Raw genomic sequence first — 21439 nt, forward strand, 5'->3', positions numbered from 1 at the left:
GCATGCTCATGTCCTAGACAGTCAAAACCCAGACAATCACATGGCACGCTCCGTGCCCTCTGGCCACTGGAATGAGGCCAGGAGGAGGGAGGGGTGTTCTCCCCAGGCTGGCCAGCACGTACAGACTGGACAGCACTGGCAGACAAAAGTTCACGGCTTCTTTGGTAACTACGCGGTGACCCGTTTCTCCAAAAGGAGGAAACGTAAACTGTTTTTCCCCAGCTGAGTATCGGGGAAGGTAATCCCAAACACGGGGTAGTTTGGGGCCGCCTGGCACTGCCAGGGGTCGAGCTGGAAGATCATCCAAAAAGAGGGGGACACAGGCAGAGGGTAGCAAGTCCAGGGAGGCCCTCGGGCCAAGGCGACCGGGGTTTGCCCAATTGTTCCTGACCCCTCTGACACACGTACACACAGAACAGCACGCGCACACGCCTCTGCAAGTTGGGCAGAGGGAGGTGCCGAGGGGGCCTGGCCAGCTGTTCAGAGGGACTTGCAGAGCGAGAAAGTGGGTGGGGCTGAACCATGAGTTCATCTATTTCCTGCCCACATCTGGTATAAAGGGAGGCGGCAGCCTCTGGAGGAACACAGCTGCGTCTGGCTGCGGGGCCAAGAGCACTGTCAGGAGAGCCACACGCCCTCTCCAGCTGCAGAATCACCACGATTCAGCAACAGCAGGACAGACCACCAATCACAAGGGGCCTTTGAGAACTTCAGGTAAGAGAAAAAAAACTCCATCTCCTCCTGAGGTTAAAGCGAAGAACACCCCTCCCATAAAATGTTCTCTGTCCACGATCCTCACTTTTCCTCTTTTTCCCCCTGGAGAACTGCAGACCTGAGTTGACGGAAGGTGGCCAGGCCACACCGTCAACCCCACCACACAGAAACAGGGGCTTCGACTCTCCGTCCCTCTCCATCAGGACGCCCAGCCCACTTCTGGAAAGGGGCTTTTCATGCCGGCTCGCTCGAAAAAATTCACGGTTGAGAAAGCTTTAGAAGAGAATTATAAGCATTATGCAAATCAAAGGCGTTATTACAATTTAGTCTTTTGGCCTCCTGAAGGGAAGGGAGATACGCTACAGGGTGCTGCCAGGGGTTCCCCAAAGTCCCACTGGTGGAAATGCACTTAAGGCTCCCTGGGGCTGATCATGATCTCACGGTTCGTGGGTTCTGGCCCCACGTCGGGCTCTGTGCTGACAGCTCGGAGCCTGGAGCCTGCTTCGGATTCTGTGTCTCCCTCTCTCTCTCTGCCCCTCCCCAGCACGGGCTCCGTGTCTCTCTTTCTCAAAAAAAAATAAACTTTAAAAAAATTAAAAAAAAAAAAAGACTCCCTGGGGCTGAGACGAGGGGAAAGGCTCAGAATCGGAGCCCATCAGGGTTTCTTAAGGACTCCTGTCCTTGTGTTTAGGTATCACCTGCCAGCGGTGAACCCGAGGAGCCTGGCCTGTGATTGGGGTGCCGCTTTCCAGAACTCTCCTCTCACCAGATCCTTTTCCGCTTGCTCTAGGATGCGGATGTCTCCAGTCTTCGCCTGCCTAGCCCTGGGCCTGGCCCTCGTCTTTGGTGAAGGGTCGGCCTCCTACCACCGCCAGACTCAGGCGGCCCGACTGACCACAGACTTTGGAGTGAAGGTGTTTCAGCAGGTGGCATGGGCCTCCAAGGACCGCAACATGGTTTTCTCACCTTACGGGGTGGCCTCGGTCCTGGCCATGTTGCAGCTGACGACAGGAGGAGAGACTCGGCAGCAGATCCAAGCAGCCATGCAGTTCCAGATTGATGGTGAGAGACAGGGCAGAGCAGAGGGCGGGCACTCACACTGTCTTCACGGGACAGGGGTGTAAGCAACCAGAAGCAGAAGGCGGGCGGACGCCAGCTTAGCCGAGCCAGCTCCTATGCAGCCGTGTCACGGGGCATCTTTACTGGGTTCTGGGTCAGTCACAGGGGGCACAGGCCAGGGGATGTGGTGTAAAACAGGTGTGCCTCACCACTTACTACCTTAACACCTCTGGACCTCAGCTTCCACATCTGCAAAATGGGGACGATAAAACCATCTACCACATAGAGCTGCTGTGAGGATTAAATAGGATTATACATGTGAATGCTTAGCACAGCTAGTCTTACGATAAGAAAAAACTTAGGGTTCGTCAAAAGCAGAGAAAAGTATTCTAACCCAAAAAGGGGTTAGGGCCTGAGATTTTTTGAGGAGAAGAGAGAGATGCCGAAGAGATTAAGGTCTGGAAGGGAATCTCCCTCCAGAGACCCCTGGGGGAACAGAAGAGCCCCATCCACATGCACAAGGTTGGGCCTCTCCTGGGGGAAGTTGGCCCGGCTGGGGGCCCTCGGCTCAACATAAGCTAATGTGTCCTCTCGGCCCTGCCTCGGCACAGAGAAGGGCATGGCCCCTGCCCTCCGCCAGCTGTACAAGGAGCTCATGGGGCCGTGGAACAAGGATGAGATCAGCACGGCCGATGCCATCTTCGTCCAGCGGGATCTGAAGCTGGTCAAGGGCTTCATGCCTCACTTCTTCAGGCTCTTCCGGACCACGGTCAAGCAAGTGGACTTCTCAGAGGTGGATAGAGCCAGGTTCATCGTCAACGACTGGGTGAAGACACACACGAAAGGTGAGCGGGCAGGGAGCGGAGGCCAGTCCCAAGGGCCTGCAGAGGAAGGGGATCTAGAAACAAGTCCCCAGAATCCCAACCTCTCCCCATCAGCATGCTGTTCTCTGTAGACAGGGCAGGTGCTGTAAGAATCAGAGCATCTTAGTTTTCAAAGTAGGCCCTCTCACGAACCAACTCTAAGGGCCTCCCTAAAGTGCTGTGAGATGTCATGACAACAGTAATAACCACAAGAAACACACACAGCTCCTCCACACTGCTGCTTGGGGAGCAAAGTAAGGCAAGACTTAAGTGTCCGGGTCTGATCCTGGACAGGATCCCAGGGCCAGAGCATGCGATGAGCGGGAAGCTTTCCTGAGACTCTTAGGAAGATGAACAGGTTGAACACAGCTAGACTGGCTCAGTCTAGACTTACACCCCCGTCTGCCTCCTGACCGGATCCCCTCAAAGGACTGAAGGGAACCATCTAAAAGGGTCAAAACATATTTAGCCTCCTGCTCACCTGGCTTTCCCGTAGGCATGATTGGCGACTTACTGGGCGAAGGGGCCGTGAACCAGCTGACGCGCCTGATGCTGGTGAATGCCCTCTACTTCAATGGCCAGTGGAAGACGCCCTTCCCAGAGTCAGGCACCCACCACCGCCTCTTCCACAAATCTGATGGCAGCACCGTTTCTGTGCCCATGATGGCTCAGACCAATAAGTTCAACTACAGTGAGTACAAAACACTTTCCCCAAGTCCCACAGCTACCGCATCTCTTCCCCGGGGTGCTCCCCTCTCAGGGAGGAGAACCCCTCGAATATAGCCCATCTTTGACAAAGAATCCCCAGGTAGGAGCTACTGGGATAACTGGAGCAGCAGAAAGTAGCTTTATATCACGCAAGATGAAAGTGCAGGGTGCCTGGGTGGCTCAGTCAGTTAAGTGTCCAACTTTGGCTCAGGTCATGATCTCCCAGTTGGCGAGTTCGAGCTCTGCATCAGGCTCTTTGCTGTCAGCTCGGAGCCTGGAGTCTGCTTCAGATTCTGTCTCCTCTCTCTCCCCCTCCCCCGCTTGAGCTCTGTCTCTCAAAATTAAATAAAAACATCAAAAAAAAAAAAAAGTCCAGAAAGTCCCTCCAGCCCAAATATGACCACATGACCCACGTGTTTCTAGGTGATCACCAGGGGCTCACAGATCCTGCTGGGGGAAGGCCTATGTGGAAGTTGAGATGAAGGAGATGCTGGGATAAATCAGTGGCTGGGTGTGGGGGAGAGGGGGGTAAAGGCAAAGAAGGCCAAAAGGAGACAGTATCAGAAGATGCTGAATTGGCAGAAGAGGAGGGAAACGGGGATAAAAAACACCGACTAGGGAGCCTCAAAAGCCAGGGTGGAGAGGTGGCTTCCAGAAAGAATGGATGAGACAGAACTAGCTGAAAAGCCAGTGCCGGGTCAGAAGCAACGAGAGCTGAAGCCATTTTCAGTGCGCCATCTTGGTGTCTTCACAGCTGAGTTTTCCACCCCCGACGGCCATTACTATGACATCCTGGAATTGCCCTACCACGGGGACACTCTCAGCATGTTCATTGCTGCTCCCTATGAAAAAGAGGTGCCTCTCTCTGCCCTCACCAACATCCTGGATGCCCAGCTCATCAGCCAGTGGAAAGGGAATATGACCAGACAGCTCCGCCTCCTGGTTCTGCCCAAGTAAGTCACCCCTTGCTCGCACCACACTTGCCAATGCCCTAATCCTCTCTATCTACCCCTCCCCTCCCCCAAGGCTCCCTGAAGGGACCACCCCCATGTTTCCCAAGTATGACATTTGCAGGGCAGGGACATGTGTGGGAAGCTGATGGGAAACACTCTGGCCTGGGTTTGATTAAGATTCCTCTCCTCATCTCTGCTCCTGTTTCTGCTGGAGGGCAGAGGGCAGCGGGGAATTTTCCTAGACCTTGCCCCCACACTCCCCACCCTCAGAATATCCAGCAAAAGCCAACCAAAAGAAGAGTCAGAGAAATGAGGGGGGAGGGGAGAGGGATGGATCAGCCTTTGAGATGACCCTCTCCCACCCCCATCTGCTCAAATCAACATCCAAACAAGAGACAAAAGGGGACAAAGCAGCCAGAACTACAGCTTCTAGCTGGCTTCCAACAAAGCAGATTAAAAAAATCCTTCTGCAGGAGTAGAGGGTGGAGAAGGCTGAGGCTGGGTAATTCCAGAATTGCAAGGAAGCCTCCCACCACACCTACCCCAAATTTCCAGCTGTTATAATGCCATGCTTGGGGAAAGAGGAAGATTCAGTTGTTTAGGGTGCCCTTGTGTTCTCTACCCCCACCCACCCCCTCATCTAGAAAACGAGAACCGAGAACCGAGGTGACTTGGGCCCTGATGGAAAACAGAGGTGCCCCAAAACCTCTCTGCTGGAGTCCTCTTCAGAATTCGCTCCCAGAAACACAATCTACAGACCAAATTTTTGTTCAAATCCTCTTGCAGGAGGATGTGCCCTTTGCCACCGCCCCCCTCAAGATTCCAGGGGGTGAGGGTAGGGGTTGTTCATTTACATTACACCTGACGCACAGATGTGAAAAAACCAAGCCTCCCTCCTCCACTTTCACACCTATCCCCATCCCGTCAGCTGAGGGGGATACGTGGACAGGGCCTGGCAGAGGCAACAAGGGGCAGCCTGAGCTTGAGCTATTTCCCCCTCCTGTTTACAGGTTCTCCCTCGAAAGTGAAGTCAACCTCCGGAGACCCCTGGAGAACTTGGGGATGACTGACATGTTTAAGCCAAACCAGGCGGACTTCTCGAGTCTCTCAGGTAAGAGATTTTCTTTCCACCTCCTCCTTATGCTGGTGGACTGGGGGGCCCCCAAGAGGACAAAGGAGTGTATCTCTGAGAACCCCAGCTGATCCACACTCGGATCCGCTTGTTTCAGATGAAGAGGCACTGTACGTGTCACAGGCGCTGCAAAAAGTCAAGATCGAGGTGAATGAGAGCGGCACGGTGGCGTCCTCCTCCACAGGTGAGTCAGGCTCAGGTGAGGCCTGGTGAGTGTCCTCCCAGGACTTCCAAGGAGGGGCCCACGTCTGGGAGGAACCCCACGGCCCTGCTTCACCAGCCTCTCCTCGAAGAGGGGCACCCCCCACACCCCGTGCTCAGGGCATCACCCTTATCCCCCCGGAGTTTCTTAGCCTGCTGTAGGCCCACTTTTCCTGGGATCCCGGTCCCCCACCCAATGGCTCCTGAGGCCCCGTGAAGGTGAAAAGGCCCCTCAAAGGAAGCCTTGGCTTTGTGCTCATGGTGGCCAGTCGGCTTAAGGAACTTGCTTATCAACATTCTAAAAAGGGTTACACAAATAGCTGTTGGTGAGTAGCCGGTAAATCTCTCTGAAATGCCTGGAGGCAGCCAGTCCTCAGAGAACTTCCCTAAACTGTTAAAGTTTGTGATGGGAAGAACAACTAAGCCTCCTAGTCGCCCTCCAATGCTGCCATCAGAAGGCTGGTGTCAATGGATCACTTATGATCAATCCAGGCACCAGTGCCCAGTCCCTCTGTTCTAACATTGTTTCCTCTCTCTCAGCCATTATTGTATCAGCCCGAATGGCCCCCGAGGAGATCATCATGGACAGACCCTTCCTCTTCGTGGTTCGGCACAACCCCACAGGTGAGCCGGGGCGGGGAGGCTCCACTGCCCCCTGCCCCCGCGTCTCTTCGCCTCAGACACCAGTCCAGACAGGTGTAGACGCTCCCTCCTGCCCCAGTCCATAACTCTGCCCCTCCTCCTCCCTTCAGGGATGACGTTCTGTCACAAATTGAGCACCGTGCCAGGACCCCAGCCCTAGCTTAGTCACTCCAAAAGCTGGGACTCCAAACAGCTCACTCGCGTTCTCACATCTCAGCTCATCCATAAACATGGGGCTGGGCGAGCCATGCCATTTCTCCCCGTTCTCATCTCCTACGATTCTTCCATTCTCAGGAACAGTCCTCTTCATGGGCCAAGTGATGGAACCCTGACCACGAGGGTGAAGCAGTTCTCATCTGTGACAGAACTGGAGACGTAGCCAAGAAGAAAGAACTCCAAAGGAAGAAAACTTTTATTTTAATTAATTTTTCTGGAGAAAGAGAAGGCCTTTGCCTTCAAAAAAAAAAAAAATGGTAAATCTTTCAAATCTGCCTCTTAGACCTCAGCCTCTCCCAGGAATGGAGAAGAGGACCTTTCAGGAAAACTCCCTCGTGGAGCCCCCCGGGGAGACCGCCAACGCTCAGCTGAGTCTCCAAAGCAGACTGTAAAACATGCACAGGCACACGCACAGCTGCTTCTGCCCATCGCTCTGCCCATCCGGGTCTTCAGACCTGGACCCCACCGAGACCCTGGCAGGATGGCACCAGAAGGCTTTACGGGGGCTTTTGTGCGCTTGGTAGACACTATTTGCGTTCCAGTCACGTTGCTGTCACTCTTGCACTGTCTGCCACTGCTGAGGAGGCTGGCGGCAGGCCAAAGAAGGCCAGTGGAAGAGACACCCTTTCATCTCGAGGCCTGTGCTCCCTGGTTCGGCGGTCCTGCACACGGACAGAGCACCTGCCCACCTCCCTGCGGAGACCCCCTCCGACCTGGCCGACTCCCTCCCAGAAACAGTGTGCATGTATTATTTTGGAGTGTAGGTGACTTGTTTACTCATAGAAGCAGGTTTCTGCTTCCCACAAACTTTATTTTGCAGGAATGGGTGGGGGGGGGGGAGAGAGTGGGATGTGTGCCTGGCTCTCAGCCCTCATCTGGTGGGGAGGGTGGGATGCCGGGGTGTGCCTAGTATTTATCACAGCCTTGTCCGCATGTGCTTGTTAAAGAGAAAGAGGACTCTCAAGAGAAATGTATAATCTGAACTAGCTAGTAGTGTTCCTCGGTGGTCTTGGTCATTGCATCTCAGGAGTCTGGCCACTTGACTGGCCACCCTGCTGGTGGCCAGCATGGTGGGGCCCACACTGCCACCTTGTGGCTGCCCGAGCCTTCTTTTCCTCGCCCTTTTCCACTCGAGGGCTGAGACCCCCCCCCCCCCCCCCCGCAAGATGATCTAACTTCAGCCCACTTTAGGGACCAAAAGGATGTGGCGGGTAAGAGAGATCGGAGTGAGGACAGAGTGGTTTCAAAATTTTCCAATATATTTAGGAACACGAGAGCAAGGGGCTGCACGACCTAGAAGGACAGAACTTTCCCCAATTACAGGGTGATTCATAGCCGCATTGGTGACTCACTTCAACGTGTCATTTCCGGCTGCTGTGTGTGAGCAGTGGACACGTGAGAGAGGGAGAGAGAGAGAGACTGAGAAAGAGGAGGAAGAGGAGAGAGAATGAGAGAGACCATGAGCCTGGACTCAACTACCCCAGCTAGGTAATCTTTCTGAAAACCAACGAGCTAGGGGGCATGACATCAAGACCGATTCATCGAAGAATTGCACATAGATGTCGAACGAATGAATGTGAGCCAGTAGGACCCTAATCATCCCACCGTGCTCCTCAGTGAAAAATCTTTGTTCTTTGTGTGTCTGTTTGTTTGTTTCTCATCATGCACTGGAGAGTGACAGCCGCACACAGTACTGGTAAGGACACCCCAATGTGGGGTCCGACATTCTTGAAACTGTTGAATTATATGCTTTTTCACTTTTGATATATAAACAAGTAAAATATTTTTTAAAAATAATAAATAAGTAAAAATAGTCCGAAAGAGTCCCTGCCTTTATTTCCAACATTTTGCACAGTACAAAGTCAAAAGCTCATCAGTTCATAGCCCTTCTCCAGTAAAGGGGAGCTTTACGAAACACACACCCACAAGCCCAAGGCACGAAGACCTGCCACAGGGAAGTCCACAGGGAAGACCCAAGGGACATGGTGTGCAGGGCATAATTCCACACCCCCCCACACGGGGTGCCACCGTCAAAAGGGAAAGAGGGGTCCCCCGAACACCTGTCACCTCATACCTTCCCTGACAGGCCTGCTCATGCCCACTGTCCCTGGGAGTTCCCATCTCTGTTCATGCCATCTCCTTCCCCGCCAAATGCCCCACCCCGCACCTGCCCCACTCCCCACTTCTCAAAACCCAGACCGAGTCTGTTTCCTTCGCCTGGCACTCCCCATGGGTCGGGTAATACGAACATCTTCAAATGGCACAAAAACAGCCAAAAGTGATCATTCTGCCTGGTTAGAATCTTACCTGTTCTCAAGCTTAAATAAGCCCACTGCCATGGATAAAGATAGATTTCAGGCCTTGAACTAAAGGAACCTTCACGTTACAACTTTCTCTAAATTGTGTTAGACTTCCTTGGAGCAGTTTTAGATCATGTCATAAATTCAGGAGGGGCATCTGTTCACTGCTCACCCTCACTCACTCGACCTGTGTGAAACGCCTTCCCACTGCCCCTGCCATTCCTGTGTCCCTCTCGAGGGACAGTCAGGGACCTTCTTGGAAGCCTCCAACATGGTGCACTAATGTGTTCCGGTGGGTGCCGATGTCTGGCATCTTCTCTTTATGGATTCATCTCTTTGGATTCATCTTTTTTCAGGCCTTCTCTTCCCTCATGAGGGTCTATATAGTAAGAGGGGTCCTAAAGCCCAATCCAACCTGGAAGGAAAGTCTTCGTCTCTCCTTAGAAAGCCAAAGGATTAACTTTACTGGAATTAAAATTTTAAACTTAATGGAAAGAAGGAAGGAAGGAAGGAAGGAAGGAAGGAAGGAAGGAAGGAAGGAAATGGGAACCAGAGCAAGACCCAGAAGAAAGGAGTAGAACGCATAGCCCACTAAAGCCCACTCTCAGCTTTAGAGAGATGCTTTCAATCTCAGTGAGTGCTTCCTCTTCCCTTTCCAAATCTCTGGCAACCCCTGTAGGACCAAGATATGGTCACAGAACTAGAGAAAAGGGGCCATAGAGGCAACTTTGGCCTGCTTCTAGCTGGCTCAGACCAGAGCTACCCAAACTAGACATGGCCTAATCCAGTTCACGAGATCACTGAGATTTGTAGCCAAAACTTCAGCTGGTACTAAAGTATTCCTCTTCCTGCAAGAATACTCCCTTCCGCTCACACCGGTCTCCCTTTCAGCTTGTAGTAGGTAGCTGGGGTCATGAAGGCAACGGTCCAAGAATTCAGGGATACAGGGACTCAGATAGATCTTGTGTCCTCCTTACACCCAGAAAATATGACCAGTTCCAGGCACTGGGCTAGTTGTTGAGGATTTACCTATCTGTAACAGATTTGCTTAGAAACCACAAGAGCCTCAAAAACCAGAACAAGTTAGCCTGATTTGACAGTGGGCAGTTCAGAAACCATCCATACATGCTGAGAGGTCTCAGAAGAAAAGGGTTCATCAGAAGGCCTCACCCCCGCAGAGAGAGTTTGCTCCAGGAAGTGCCCCATTTAGCGGTGCCCTCTGCTTTTCTTGGATATTTTGAGCACAGAGATGACGACGTAGCCTCACAGTGGAAAGCCTGCCTGGTCCTGCTTGGCTCCGCCTGGGCCCCCTCCTTACCCTTCCAAATCTCTCTTCCTCTATTTCTTTAGAAATGAAAAACCAACCAGATCTGCTTGCAGCCATCATTACATTTCTCATCAGCCTCACTCAGTGGGATTATTTATCTGCCCACGTGTGGGCAAAGGGTATGACTCATTCTGTAAATCCCTCAATGGTAAAAAAATATTCCATCAGAATGAAACTTGTCAAGGAGACACCATCTGTTTTCCAAGCCACTTTCCTTGAGGTGGTTCCTCAAGTAAATTTTGGGGTGAGAGTAGCAAAACTACTTAGGCTGTGGCATTTGTGAATACGGGTCTCACGTGCCAGTCACCAGAGGGTCCTGCGCTCACACCTCTGCCTTTCAGCCAGCACACCGGCGTCCTACCACCACATGGCCTTTTATCCCCTAGCCACCAGGTGTCGCTTTGACTCCAGTGGAAAGCTCTTCTTGAAGCAAAGCAGCTGTGGCTTCTCCCAAAATCTTCCAGAGTTTGAACCCCATTCAATCAAACAAGTATTTATTTAAAAGCTTAACTTGATAGGGGTGCTGTGAAGCACGTTTTGCCAAGTGTAAGTGGTCTTTCTAACTATCCAGTACCTAAGGAGAATAGACACTAAAAAGCTGAAATGCTACGTGAGTCACTTCAAAAAGGGCTGAAGGGAACACTGTCGAAATGATCACTAGAGTCTACACCAGACCGTGAGGCTTACTTGGAGTGGGGCGTTTGCTGGAAACTTACAAGATGGAGAAGACGGATTTGGGTCTGTGGGGCAGAACTGTAGGGCATTTGAGAAAACACTGTGAACAGAATGACAAAGGAAAAATAATAGCAAGGCACGTTCAAGGGACACACCTGAGGAGGAAGTCCCAAGTCACCTTGAGACTGCTCCTCCCTCCTCTGATAACCCAGCCAGTCAAGTCTCCCCCTCTCCTGATCTAGTCAGGCAAGTCTGGACTATGTCCCTTGAATCAGCCGTGCTTTCTTGTTATCCTTCACGTCCCAGGCTCATAGTCTGCAAGTCTAGGAAAAGGCAGTGACATTGACCATGGTGGGAAACCAAAAGATGGGATGGTTTCAGGGGAAGGCGAAGGTTTTATCAAGTGAATTTTGAGACGACATTGGGATTTCCAAGTGGGGGATCCAGGATACGCTTATTCTACTAATGTTGGGTATCTGCTGCCATATGTCAGGCATTGTGCCAGGCACAGTAGAAACACCAAAAGACAGTTCATCCTCTAGCAGAAATAATACATGTTGAATATGCTACCCACCATACACAAAATTAGAGTTTAGAATAGTTTGGATTAGAAGAGTTAAATATCTAGATTTGATAACCATGAATACCAATCATAATTGAAGCCAGTCAACAAGCACTATGTTTGATGCTGTGAAGAAACAGAAGATGAATAAGATGCCATCCCTGAAGGGAGCGCCTGGGTGGCTCAGTCAGTTAAGCATCTGACTCTCAATTCTGCCTCAGGTCATGATCTCACAGTTGTGGGTCTGAACCCTGGATCGGGCTCTGTGCTGACAGCATGGAACCTGCTTAGGATTCTCTCTCTCTCTCTCTCTCTCTCTCTCTCTCTCTCTCTCTCTCTCCCTTCCTCCCTCTCTCTCTCTCTGCCCCTCCTCTGCTCATGCTCTCTCTCTCTAAGTAAATAAATAAACATAAAAAAAAAGATACCATCTCTGAAGGAGACAATCCAGCTGAAGAGACAAGGCCAACTCACACGTGCAGCCAAGGGACAACACGGCATGCTTACCGAGAGTACCAGGCAAGGTTCTTAGCTACCAGGGACAGAAACCAACTCTAGCTAAGGGAAGCACCAGAGGAAACTGGGGAGCTCAGGGAATTTCCAGGAGGGCCAGACAACCAGAGGAAGGTCTCACACTTGAGGTAGCGCCCCAAATCACACTGGTGACTCTGCCCTATAACCTTCACTGGGCCCCGGACGCTGCCATTGGTGCCGCTGTACTGGCACCCTAGGTTTTGACCCTCTGCCCTTCTACCAGAGTCTTATATCCCCTCCATCACCTCATTCCTTCTTGGACCAAAGTCCGGACAGATGCACAGATTGGTCGAGTCCAGCAGACATGCCAATGCTGTGGGCACGAAGAAGGCTGCAAAAGTGAAAGTCAGGAAATTTCTCTCTTTTTAAAAATGTTTATTTATTTATTTTGAGAGACAGAGTGCAAGCAGGGGAGGGGCAGAGAGAGGCAGGGAGATACAGAATCTGAAACAGGCTCCAGGCTCTGAGCTGTCAGCATAGAACCCAACTTGGGGCTCGAACTCACAAACCACGAGATCATGACCTGAGCTAAAGTTGGACACTTGACTGACTGAACCACCCAGACACCCCAGGAAACTTCTGATGTTTCACTGGGAGGTTGTTCTGTCTCACCCTAGACTCATAAGGTGGGATTCCCAAACCCTACGACATGGGGCTGGAGCCTGGGAAGTGAAAAGAAGGGCAAACATCCACCACAGAAGATATTCTAATTGTCCAAACTGTTAGGAACAGCATATAGTAAGGTCCCGATTGCTCAGTTAAAAAGAAGAAGAAAGAGGAAAGAGGAAAGAGGAAAGAGGAAAGAGGAAAGAGGAAAGAGGAAAGAAGAAGAAGAAGAAGAAGAAGAAGAAGAAGAAGAAGAAGAAGAAGAAGTTGTTGAAAAAACAATGATGACTACAAATAACATCATCTGGGAACTATGGACTACTTAAAGAATGTGCAAAAAGTGGGTGCACAGGTTATCACAAGACAGAGAAACACAGAGCATAAACTCATAGAGATGAAAAGGCTTCAGGCCACCCCCCTGCCAACCACCGCAGGAACCACCGCTACAACCAGGTGAGGGAAGGCTCAGGGAGGTGTCAGCATGGTTTGTAGGGTGACAATACAAATTAGTCATCAACGTGAGTTGACTGGCCCATTTCAGGCGCCTCTCCAATCTGTAACTCTCCATTTCATCTTGGTGCCTGGATTCCCAAAGATGATCTTCCAGCCTTCCATTTATCCTTTCATATTGTCCCCCAGATTACTGTAAGATTAACCTTCTTAAAAGTGTTCTCGCCAAGTTATTCATCAGCTCAGGCAACCATAGTGACTCCCAACTGCCCACGGCCTCGAATCCGAACTCCTCTGCAGACACAAGCCACACTGGATGCACTAACTCACAGATTCGCTACATTCACCGTTTGCTAACAGTGAAGAAATCCAGCCCACTGTCTTCAAAATGATGTAAACCACTTGAAGTCTAGGACTCTACATGAGCAAAACCCATATTTCTAACAATTCTCTCACAAATCTTCTCTTTTCTGCAGCGAGGCAATGCCACATTGAGACGAGGAATTCTAGAAAGTATCAGCTTTCCAAGGAGTGTAGGAGTTCACATCTCTAGAGCTTCCAAATTTCCACAGGCTGTTGCTCAGCTCTCTGCTTTACGTCTTTGCCTCAAGGCTCATTACTTCCTTATCTACAACCTTCTCCTCTTCCCACCAGGAGCACATTTCTTTCATTCCTTTTGCCTTCTGCCCTTCTTACACATTTCCTTTCCTTTTTCTCACTCCCTAATGATTTACCCTTCCTAACTCCAACAGCTTGCTTTATTGATCTTATACTTGATCTAAAAAAAAAAAAAAAAAAAAACAACTATCAAGATACTTCCGCCAACATGTATGCCATTGGCAAGCTGAAGGCAGAGGAGAAAGGGGAATGAAAAAGAGGAAGAAGACAAAGGAGTAGACCAAAAAAAGTTGAGAATGGGAGAAAATGACCAGCGCCACCGTCAACAGGCGTTGACAGTATGCCGGATACTCTGCACATCCTCAAAACCATCTTGCAAGGCAGGTACGGCCATCCTCAGTCTTCAAATGAGGAAACTCGGCTGAAATGACTCACCTGAGGCCGCACATCCGGTAAGGGTCAGAGACCACACCATATGCCAGATGCATTAGGCCCCCTGTCTTGCCACAATAGCATATGACTTCCATATCCAAGAGGAAGAAAAAAAGAACATAAAATGGAGACAGGCGAGGCCTTCCCAACAATTGTTTCAAGTGGTACCCGAAAATTAAAAAACGTCATTTTCCACATGACAAAATTTAAGATTTTCTCTTAGGTGCGAACTGCTTTACTTGACCGCAAGGAAAGATACACGCACATGGACAGCCAAAGAGCCCGTAGCCCAATCCACAGCCTCCTCATTTTTAAACTTGTGTCTAGGCTACATGTGTCCCTTTTCAGTTTCGACCCATGCTCACCTTGTAAGACGCTCTACATTCCTCTGGCCTTCGTTCATGCCCCTCGCCCTTTTCTTCACATCGCTTAAATATCAGCCCCTCCTTTTCTCTCTTACTTCCCGTCTCCCTCATTACCTGTGCATTTCTTACTTGAGGAGAGTGCTGCATCTGGCAGGTTCTCAGTACATGTCTATTTTGGGCTCCATCCTTATCTTATGTCAGCCCCACCACCGCGCTTTGTCTAGCCTTCCCCAAGTCATCGCCCCTACCCCAAATCCAGTTCCCACCCTGCTCCGTCTCCATCGCCCCAGGCCCTCCATTAGTCCTCCCCGCTTCCTCACAAACTCCAATGGTCGTCCCTTCCGCCTCTCACCCCTTTTCCCGCCTTTTTCCCCCTCAAGGTGCAGAAGCGCGAGGACCGCTCATTGTCCACCCCCCCATCCCCCAACCAGCCTACCAGAAAGCCTTGTTACCATGACGATAGAGCTACTCAAAGCCGAAGTCGAGGACCTGGTTGCCATGGCTTCCGCTTCTCCGCCTCCAGCCCCGCCCGCGCGCCCCGCGGCGCTGGCGCCTGCGCAGTACGCCACTCGAAGGGCCTCCGAGCCGGGGCGGGACGGGGCGGGGCTTCAGGCTAGAGGGAGGGAAGGAAGAGAAAGGATAAGAAAGGGAGTGGAGCTGGCGCGTACGGTGGCCGAAGAGGGACGCGCCGAGCCGGAGGCTGCAGGATGGTAGGTTGTGCGGAGAGGGAGGGGAGGGGGAACCGAGGGGCGTGGGTTGCACCTGCGGGGGTCCTTGGGGGCCGCCCTCTGTGCGGGCCGCCCTCTCTTCCTCCGGTCCTCACAGGCCCCACTTACCTGAGCGGGTGGGCGAGCCGGCCTCGGAAGGAAGAGCAGCTGGAAATGGCTTTAGGGAGAAGGGGCGGGGAGGGGCACATTTGTGGGGCAACAGGGGGGTGACTAGGGGCGGCGGGACCGTCCCGAGTCGTGGGGACGTCGCGGGTGGCGGTCCAAGGGGACCTCCCGACCACTGCCGCAGGGAAGTCGCAGGAGGAAGAGGGGCGCGGGGGCCTGCCGGCGGAGGGAGGCGGCGGGGTTGGCGGGTCACCAAGACCCTCTGTTCCCGAGCAGCCCAGAGGAGCGGCGGCCCGCGGGGAGAGCCGTGTGTGGGAGGGGACAGTTTCCGGGTCCGAGGAGTGGACGTCCTGCCTCGCTTTATCTCCCAGCTCGCCTACAGGCTGGGGTGAGGTGGGAAAGCCAAGTGGGCTCGAGGTCTTGCTCTCCCGGACCCAGGCTTCGGATCCCCGGCTCCCGTGTTCTTGGCTCTCCGCCCCCCATCCCATTCTCTTTCCGGAGCCCAGGCCTTCCGTCTTCCTGCTGGCTTCCCGCTTCCCCGCCCCCCAATCTCAGACGCGCAGGCCTCCCTTGTGCCCCTCTGCTGCCCTCCCACCACGCTAGCAGTGTTTTCCCTTCCCCACCGCCCAAAACCCTAAAGTAGTATTGTTCCAAACACCCACGGATTCCAGCCCTGGTAATGCCCAGGGAGAGGAGCACTGGAGGGACAAGGCGATAACTCCAGGATATATAGACTGGACCTCCTGGAACTGGGAAACTGAGGGTGCACAGGGTAGTGAGGGCTCTGCCCTCCTCCCCGCTCAACTCAGCCTGCACTGTGTTGCACAAAGCTTCAGGAACCACCCTGAATGTCAGTGTCCTAACTGAGGAACTGAAAGGGAAATTGTCACCTGGTGTCTGGAGAGGTGTCGGTGCCTAACAGGAGTCACCCTAAAAGGAAAAAAAAAGAGAGAGGACTGTCAGTGGCCAGATGGCTGAGGAGAGAGGAGAGTGGAATTTGGGGGTCCCAATGCCCCTGGGCATATGACTGGCAATTGAAGGCAGTGCACTGGGGACATCAGCAAGAATGTATGTCCAGGATGGGGTGGAGAATTGAGGTAGCTTTTCTAGAGACAAAATACCCCATTTCAGCGTGGTGGTGGACAGAAGGACCATGGAAGAAAGCAGACCTCTCTTTGACTTCAGCTATGGGCTGTTTGTCACTCTATTAGGCATTTTAATGACCTGTGGAAGACAAAAGTATGAAACAGAAGGTGAAAGGATAATAATACTGACTCTTATTGTGTTACAGTGCTTACCACGTGACAGGCACAGTTGCATATATCAACTCGTTTAATCCCTCCAAACAGGAAGGTACTTTTATTACATCCATCTTACAGACCAGGAAACTGAGGGCCAGAGACATGAAATAATTGCCCAAGGCAAATGACTCAACTAGTAGAGCCAGGGTTTGAGCCCAAATGACAGACTCAGAAGCTCTGACATGTTCCAGAAGGAAGGGCACCTGCTGGCGGGAATACCCAGAGTTGACGGCAAGGGCTGATTTTCTAAGCAACCGGGGCCATGAATAGAGAAGAGTTAGATGTGCGTGGATGTGATGGATGCATTTGCGGCTGTGTTTCTGGAGTAAACAAACTCAGAGAACCAAATCTCTGACCCTCTCTGGGGTCTCTGGCCCTCTCTGGGCTCTGCCCCCTCTCCCTAGATGCGATTCATGCTGCTGTTCAGCCGGCAGGGGAAGCTGCGGCTGCAAAAATGGTACCTGGCCACATCGGACAAGGAGCGAAAGAAAATGGTTCGGGAGCTTATGCAGGTGGTTCTGGCTCGCAAGCCCAAGATGTGCAGCTTCCTGGAGTGGAGGGATCTCAAAGTCGTCTATAAGAGGTGACTCACCACCGGCTTTCAGACCGGTCTGGACCCTGCTTGATTGGGGCCTGGCAGTGGGTTCAGATGGCTGAGAAATAAGGCATCCCTTCGGGTCAGGGAGGATTGGGAACTAAGGGCATCCGGAGGGCAGTGATGAATTCCAGCTTCTTCCTTTGCTCTCCGAACTTCCCTTGAAGACCTTCTTGTTCCCCACTTGTATTGCTCAACCTGACACCTACTTCACCTCTGTCGCAAAGGCCCTATTCTTGTCCATTGCACACGTCCCTCGCAGCCTCATTCAACAGTCCTAGGTCCTGCACCACCTTTCCCAACACACACACACACACCCTGTCCATTTCCTTCTTTGAGCAGGTGGATTAGTTCACTCAGGATTTTGCTGAGTCAAACTGAACAGGTCAGAGGGCGAGAGGGAAAGAGTGTGCATGCCTGTCTTTGCCTGTGCTTGTGAGAGCCACCTCGAGGCAGAGTGAGTTACTATTTGCATACCCTGGGGTCACCCTGCCTGTGTCCAGTAGGGACATAGACCCTGAGCTGGAAATGAGGGCAAATGGGAGGTTTGAGTGCAGAAAGCCTGGATCCGGAAGCAGGCCCAGCAGCCCCCCCAGCTACCCCGCATGTGCCCCTGTCCACAGATATGCCAGCCTCTACTTCTGCTGTGCCATCGAGGGCCAAGACAATGAGCTCATCACGCTGGAGCTGATCCACCGATATGTGGAGCTCCTGGACAAATACTTCGGCAGCGTAAGTGTCCCCACCCACCTTTTCGTACCCAGCAGTCCCCTCTTCTACCAAACCCTGGGACCCTTCCAGGCTCTGCCTAGAAGATTTGGGCGAGGTGAAATTGGAGCAGTGAGAACAGTAATTAATTTCCCATTTTAAGCCTTAAGCCTATTAGCCATATCCCTTAATCGGCCCCTGGGCCCAGGGGGGGCAGATCAGAATCTGCCACTTAATCAAGTGGAGCTCAGCTCGGACCTCTCCCATAAGGACAGAAACCAAGTTCAGATTTTATCAGTGGCTCCTGACCTTGACTTTGCATTGGAATTTCCTAGAGAGGTTTGTTGTTGTTGTTGTTGTTGTTGTTGTTGTTGTTGATTAGTGATGCCTGGGTCCCACCCCCAGCAGTTCTGAATTAACTGATCTGGGGTATAGCCTGGACATTGACAGCTCAGATCTTAGATGGAGAATAGTAATGACTCCATAATTTGTATTCCACTTAATGGTTTACAAAGGGCTTTCAGGCTCTCGTGTCTGCTCCTTATTCTATCCTGCGAGTAGGTGTTGTTATCTGCATTTTCAGATGAGAAAATTGAGGCTCAGAGAAATGAAGTGACATGTGCATCTAGCTGCCTAGGGGCAGAGCCTTGCTTAGAACTCAAGTCTTTCTACCTGTGATTCAGAGTCTCCTCCTCTGCTCCATAGTGTCTAGGAAGGGAGACTAGCCAGCCTCTGGTGGGAACAATGTCACAGATTTGGAGGGGAAGGCAGCAGGAACTACAGTCAAGAAGGAAAAGTCAAACTGAACGCTAAGGCCTATGGGTTGGGGAGGTCATCGACCTGTGTGGCAAGAGCCCGGGGTGGGAGAAGTGGTCCCAAAGAGAAGACCATGGAGCCATGATGAGAAAAGAAGTGGGCAGGATGCCTGTGTGGCTCAGTGGGTTAAGCGCCTGACTGTTGATTTCAGCTCAGGTCATGATCTCTTTGTTGTGAGATCAAGCCCCACGTGGGGCTCCACACCGAGTGTGGAGCCTGCTTGAGATTCTCTCCCTCTCTCTCTGCCTCTCCCCCACTCAAATAAACATTTATTTATTTTTTTTTTTCAACGTTTATTTATTTTTGGGACAGAGAGAGACAGAGCATGAACGGGGGAGGGGCAGAGAGAGAGGGAGACACAGAATCGGAAACAGGCTCCAGGCTCTGAGCCATCAGCCCAGAGCCTGACGCAGGGCTCGAACTCCCGGACCGCGAGATCGTGACCTGGCTGAAGTCGGACGCTTAACTGACTGCGCCACCCAGGCGCCCCTCAAATAAACATTTAAAAAAGAAAAGGAAAAAAAAGAAAAGAAGTGGGCGGCTGGGGTGCAGGTGGGGTGGGAACGCACCTTGACACTCAACCCTGCCTTCTCCCTCCCCCTCCTCCCAGGTGTGCGAGCTGGACATCATCTTCAACTTTGAGAAGGCCTACTTCATCTTGGATGAGTTTCTGATGGGGGGAGACGTCCAGGACACCTCCAAGAAGAGTGTGCTGAAGGCCATCGAGCAGGCAGACCTGCTGCAGGAGGTACGGGCCTGGGACAGTGAGGAGGAAGATGAGTACCGTGGTGGAGGGTGCCCTCCCTGCCCTGGACACCTTGCCTGCCAGCCACGGCTGCCCCCCTTCCCGCCACCAAGGGGCCCCCCCTCCCTGTGGCGTCTGGCCCCCACAGCACCCAGTTGGCCAGCTTGCCCTCGAGCGCTGACTGCTCGGGGTGGGAGGTATGGGTGGCAGGCAGCCCGCTGGGCCCGCTCCCCCTCTTTCTCCCAAGACCCAAGGTGTCCCATCCTAGCTGAATCTCCCGTGTCCCATCCTTCTCTAGGCATTTAGGGTTGCTCAGGGAATTGGAGAAGGGGCACATGATTCTTCACCCCCCTGGTGTCTTCTCCTTCCCCATTTTTTCTTAACGCATGCACACACACACACACACACACACACACACACACACACACACTCACACACTCAAAAGCCTCTGCTCCTCAGAAGCGAAGGGTGGCGGGGACTCGGGGGTTGGGGTAGAGGGTGCCTGGCTGGGGGTTCTCCTGCTCTCTGACGCCCCCGCCCTCACCCCATTATTGCCTGCCCCCTCTCTGCTGTGCCACCGCTGAGACTTGGTGCAGGGAGATGAGTCACCGGAATCTGCAATGACAAGCAAGCTGGCCCGAGCTGGCTCTGAGGAGGGGGAAAGATGGGGGCTCATCTCTGCAGTAAGAGAAGGAGCAGAATTGAACTTGCCACCTCACTGGTCTGACTTCCCCTTTATACACACACATACACACACACACACACACACACACACACACGTGCCCTGGCACACACCCACCCCTGTTACTAGTGCTCTGCTCAGACCCTAATGACTCATTTCTCTGCAGTCTGGTTCACCTTCCCTCAGGGACCTGATGCCAACTGATTACTCCCTGCCCCCACTCTGCATAAAAGAACCCAGCCAGCTGGCACCCCCAGCCTTCACAAAGCAGGTTCCCTCCCCTGCCCGCCCCCATCCCAGCTTCACACCCTTCCCCCTCAGATACTGAGACTGCGCCCCTGCTCACCAAGCTCCTGGTTTGGGATTTTCTGGGTGGTGGTGGACTCAACCTGGACCTCCTTCCTCGCCACAGTTGGCCTCTGGGGGGTGGTCCCTGGAGACTGGGGAGCTCCCCGGAAGGGTCCCCAGCTGTTCCAGACTTGAGCTCATGTTGGCTTCTCTCTCCCCTCCCCGTGTCTCTCTGTGCTTCCCCGACTCGTGATGTTGTTGTCTTGCCCACCCTCCTCTGCCTCATTCCCTGTCCGCCTCTCCTGGTGTCTCTGCGTCACCCTCTGTCTGTCTCTGCCTCAGGAGGATGAGTCGCCTCGCAGCGTGCTGGAGGAGATGGGTCTGGCGTAGCCCCCGCCTGGGCCGCGTGGAGACGTGGGGAGCTGGTGGAGAGGCAGGGCATGAGTGCCCCCTTTCCTCGACGGGACCCAGCTGTCCCTCCTCTGCTGCCTCACCTTCTTTCAGAGTGAGCTGTGGGCTCAGGACCCTCAAACATTCCCTCCCTCCACCTCTATCTCCTGTTTCCCCTTTCCCCAATGAAGGTTTTAGGAGGTAGGCAAATGTGACCAAAATGGGGGTGCTATTTGGCTTTCATTCCCTGCCTTTGAAGAACTAATGTTACCCCAAACTCACTCCCCTCCCTTATAACTGTAAATATATAAATATGTCAGGTTAAAGGGAAAAGGTTTTCAGGGTTCTTCTCTGCTCCCTGCCCCAAAACCTACCTCCACCCTGCCCCATAGTCAGCCAGGGCATCTTCTCTGCCTGGGGCAGGGGCGGGGAGGGGGGTCCTGTGTATTTGAGAGGGAAGTCCTTTCCCCTCATCTGCCCTCCTCCTCCCTCCTCCTTGGCTGCAGTGGGGACTCTGTCCAGTGCCAGGGGAGGGACAGCGTGGTTAATTTTTTTCTAACCTTGCCACTTTGAGGGAAGTGAGCTTTGGGGGAAGGGCAGGCTTTATGGGAGACTGTCCCTCCCTCACTCCGTGTTCGGGGTGAGGCAGGAGCTAAGAGGTGGGGTGTGGGAAGTGGCTGACTTTATTTCCTTTCCTCTGAAATAAAAGGAAAAGCATTTCTGGACT

General features: G+C 52.6%; 2 protein-coding genes across 2 annotated transcripts; both read left to right on the top strand.

Moving 5' to 3' along the window:
- Positions 1–599: 599 nt before the first annotated feature.
- On the top strand, positions 600–8298 carry SERPINE1 (serpin family E member 1). The gene is made up of 9 exons (XM_047089490.1): positions 600–714; positions 1505–1776; positions 2385–2618; positions 3133–3327; positions 4099–4297; positions 5308–5408; positions 5527–5613; positions 6171–6254; positions 6567–8298. The coding sequence occupies exons 2-9, from the start codon at positions 1506–1508 to the stop codon at positions 6602–6604; spliced, it is 1209 nt and encodes a 402-aa protein (XP_046945446.1). The 5' UTR covers positions 600–714; position 1505; the 3' UTR covers positions 6605–8298.
- A 6679-nt stretch (positions 8299–14977) lies between these two features.
- On the top strand, positions 14978–21437 carry AP1S1 (adaptor related protein complex 1 subunit sigma 1). The gene is made up of 5 exons (XM_047089452.1): positions 14978–15064; positions 16893–17071; positions 17707–17815; positions 19218–19355; positions 20665–21437. The coding sequence occupies exons 1-5, from the start codon at positions 15062–15064 to the stop codon at positions 20710–20712; spliced, it is 477 nt and encodes a 158-aa protein (XP_046945408.1). The 5' UTR covers positions 14978–15061; the 3' UTR covers positions 20713–21437.
- Positions 21438–21439: the final 2 nt, after the last annotated feature.

This window comes from Lynx rufus, unplaced genomic scaffold (assembly GCF_022079265.1).
Source record: "Lynx rufus isolate CCGP_SWC_20201006 ecotype Redwood Valley unplaced genomic scaffold, mLynRuf1.p SCAF_27, whole genome shotgun sequence".
NCBI classification, from domain to species: Eukaryota; Metazoa; Chordata; class Mammalia; order Carnivora; family Felidae; genus Lynx; species Lynx rufus.

Bases quoted from the DNA above. Each gene is read 5' to 3' on its own strand.
- SERPINE1 (XM_047089490.1), top strand. From the start codon at position 1,506: ATGCGGATGTCTCCAGTCTTCGCCTGCCTAGCCCTGGGCCTGGCCCTC. The intron at 2,619-3,132 runs GTGAGCGGGCAG...GCTTTCCCGTAG, and splicing joins GGTGAAGACACACACGAAAG to GCATGATTGGCGACTTACTG. The intron at 3,328-4,098 runs GTGAGTACAAAA...GTGTCTTCACAG, and splicing joins GACCAATAAGTTCAACTACA to CTGAGTTTTCCACCCCCGAC.
- AP1S1 (XM_047089452.1), top strand. The intron at 17,816-19,217 runs GTAAGTGTCCCC...CCCTCCTCCCAG, and splicing joins TGGACAAATACTTCGGCAGC to GTGTGCGAGCTGGACATCAT. The intron at 19,356-20,664 runs GTACGGGCCTGG...TCTCTGCCTCAG, and splicing joins AGGCAGACCTGCTGCAGGAG to GAGGATGAGTCGCCTCGCAG.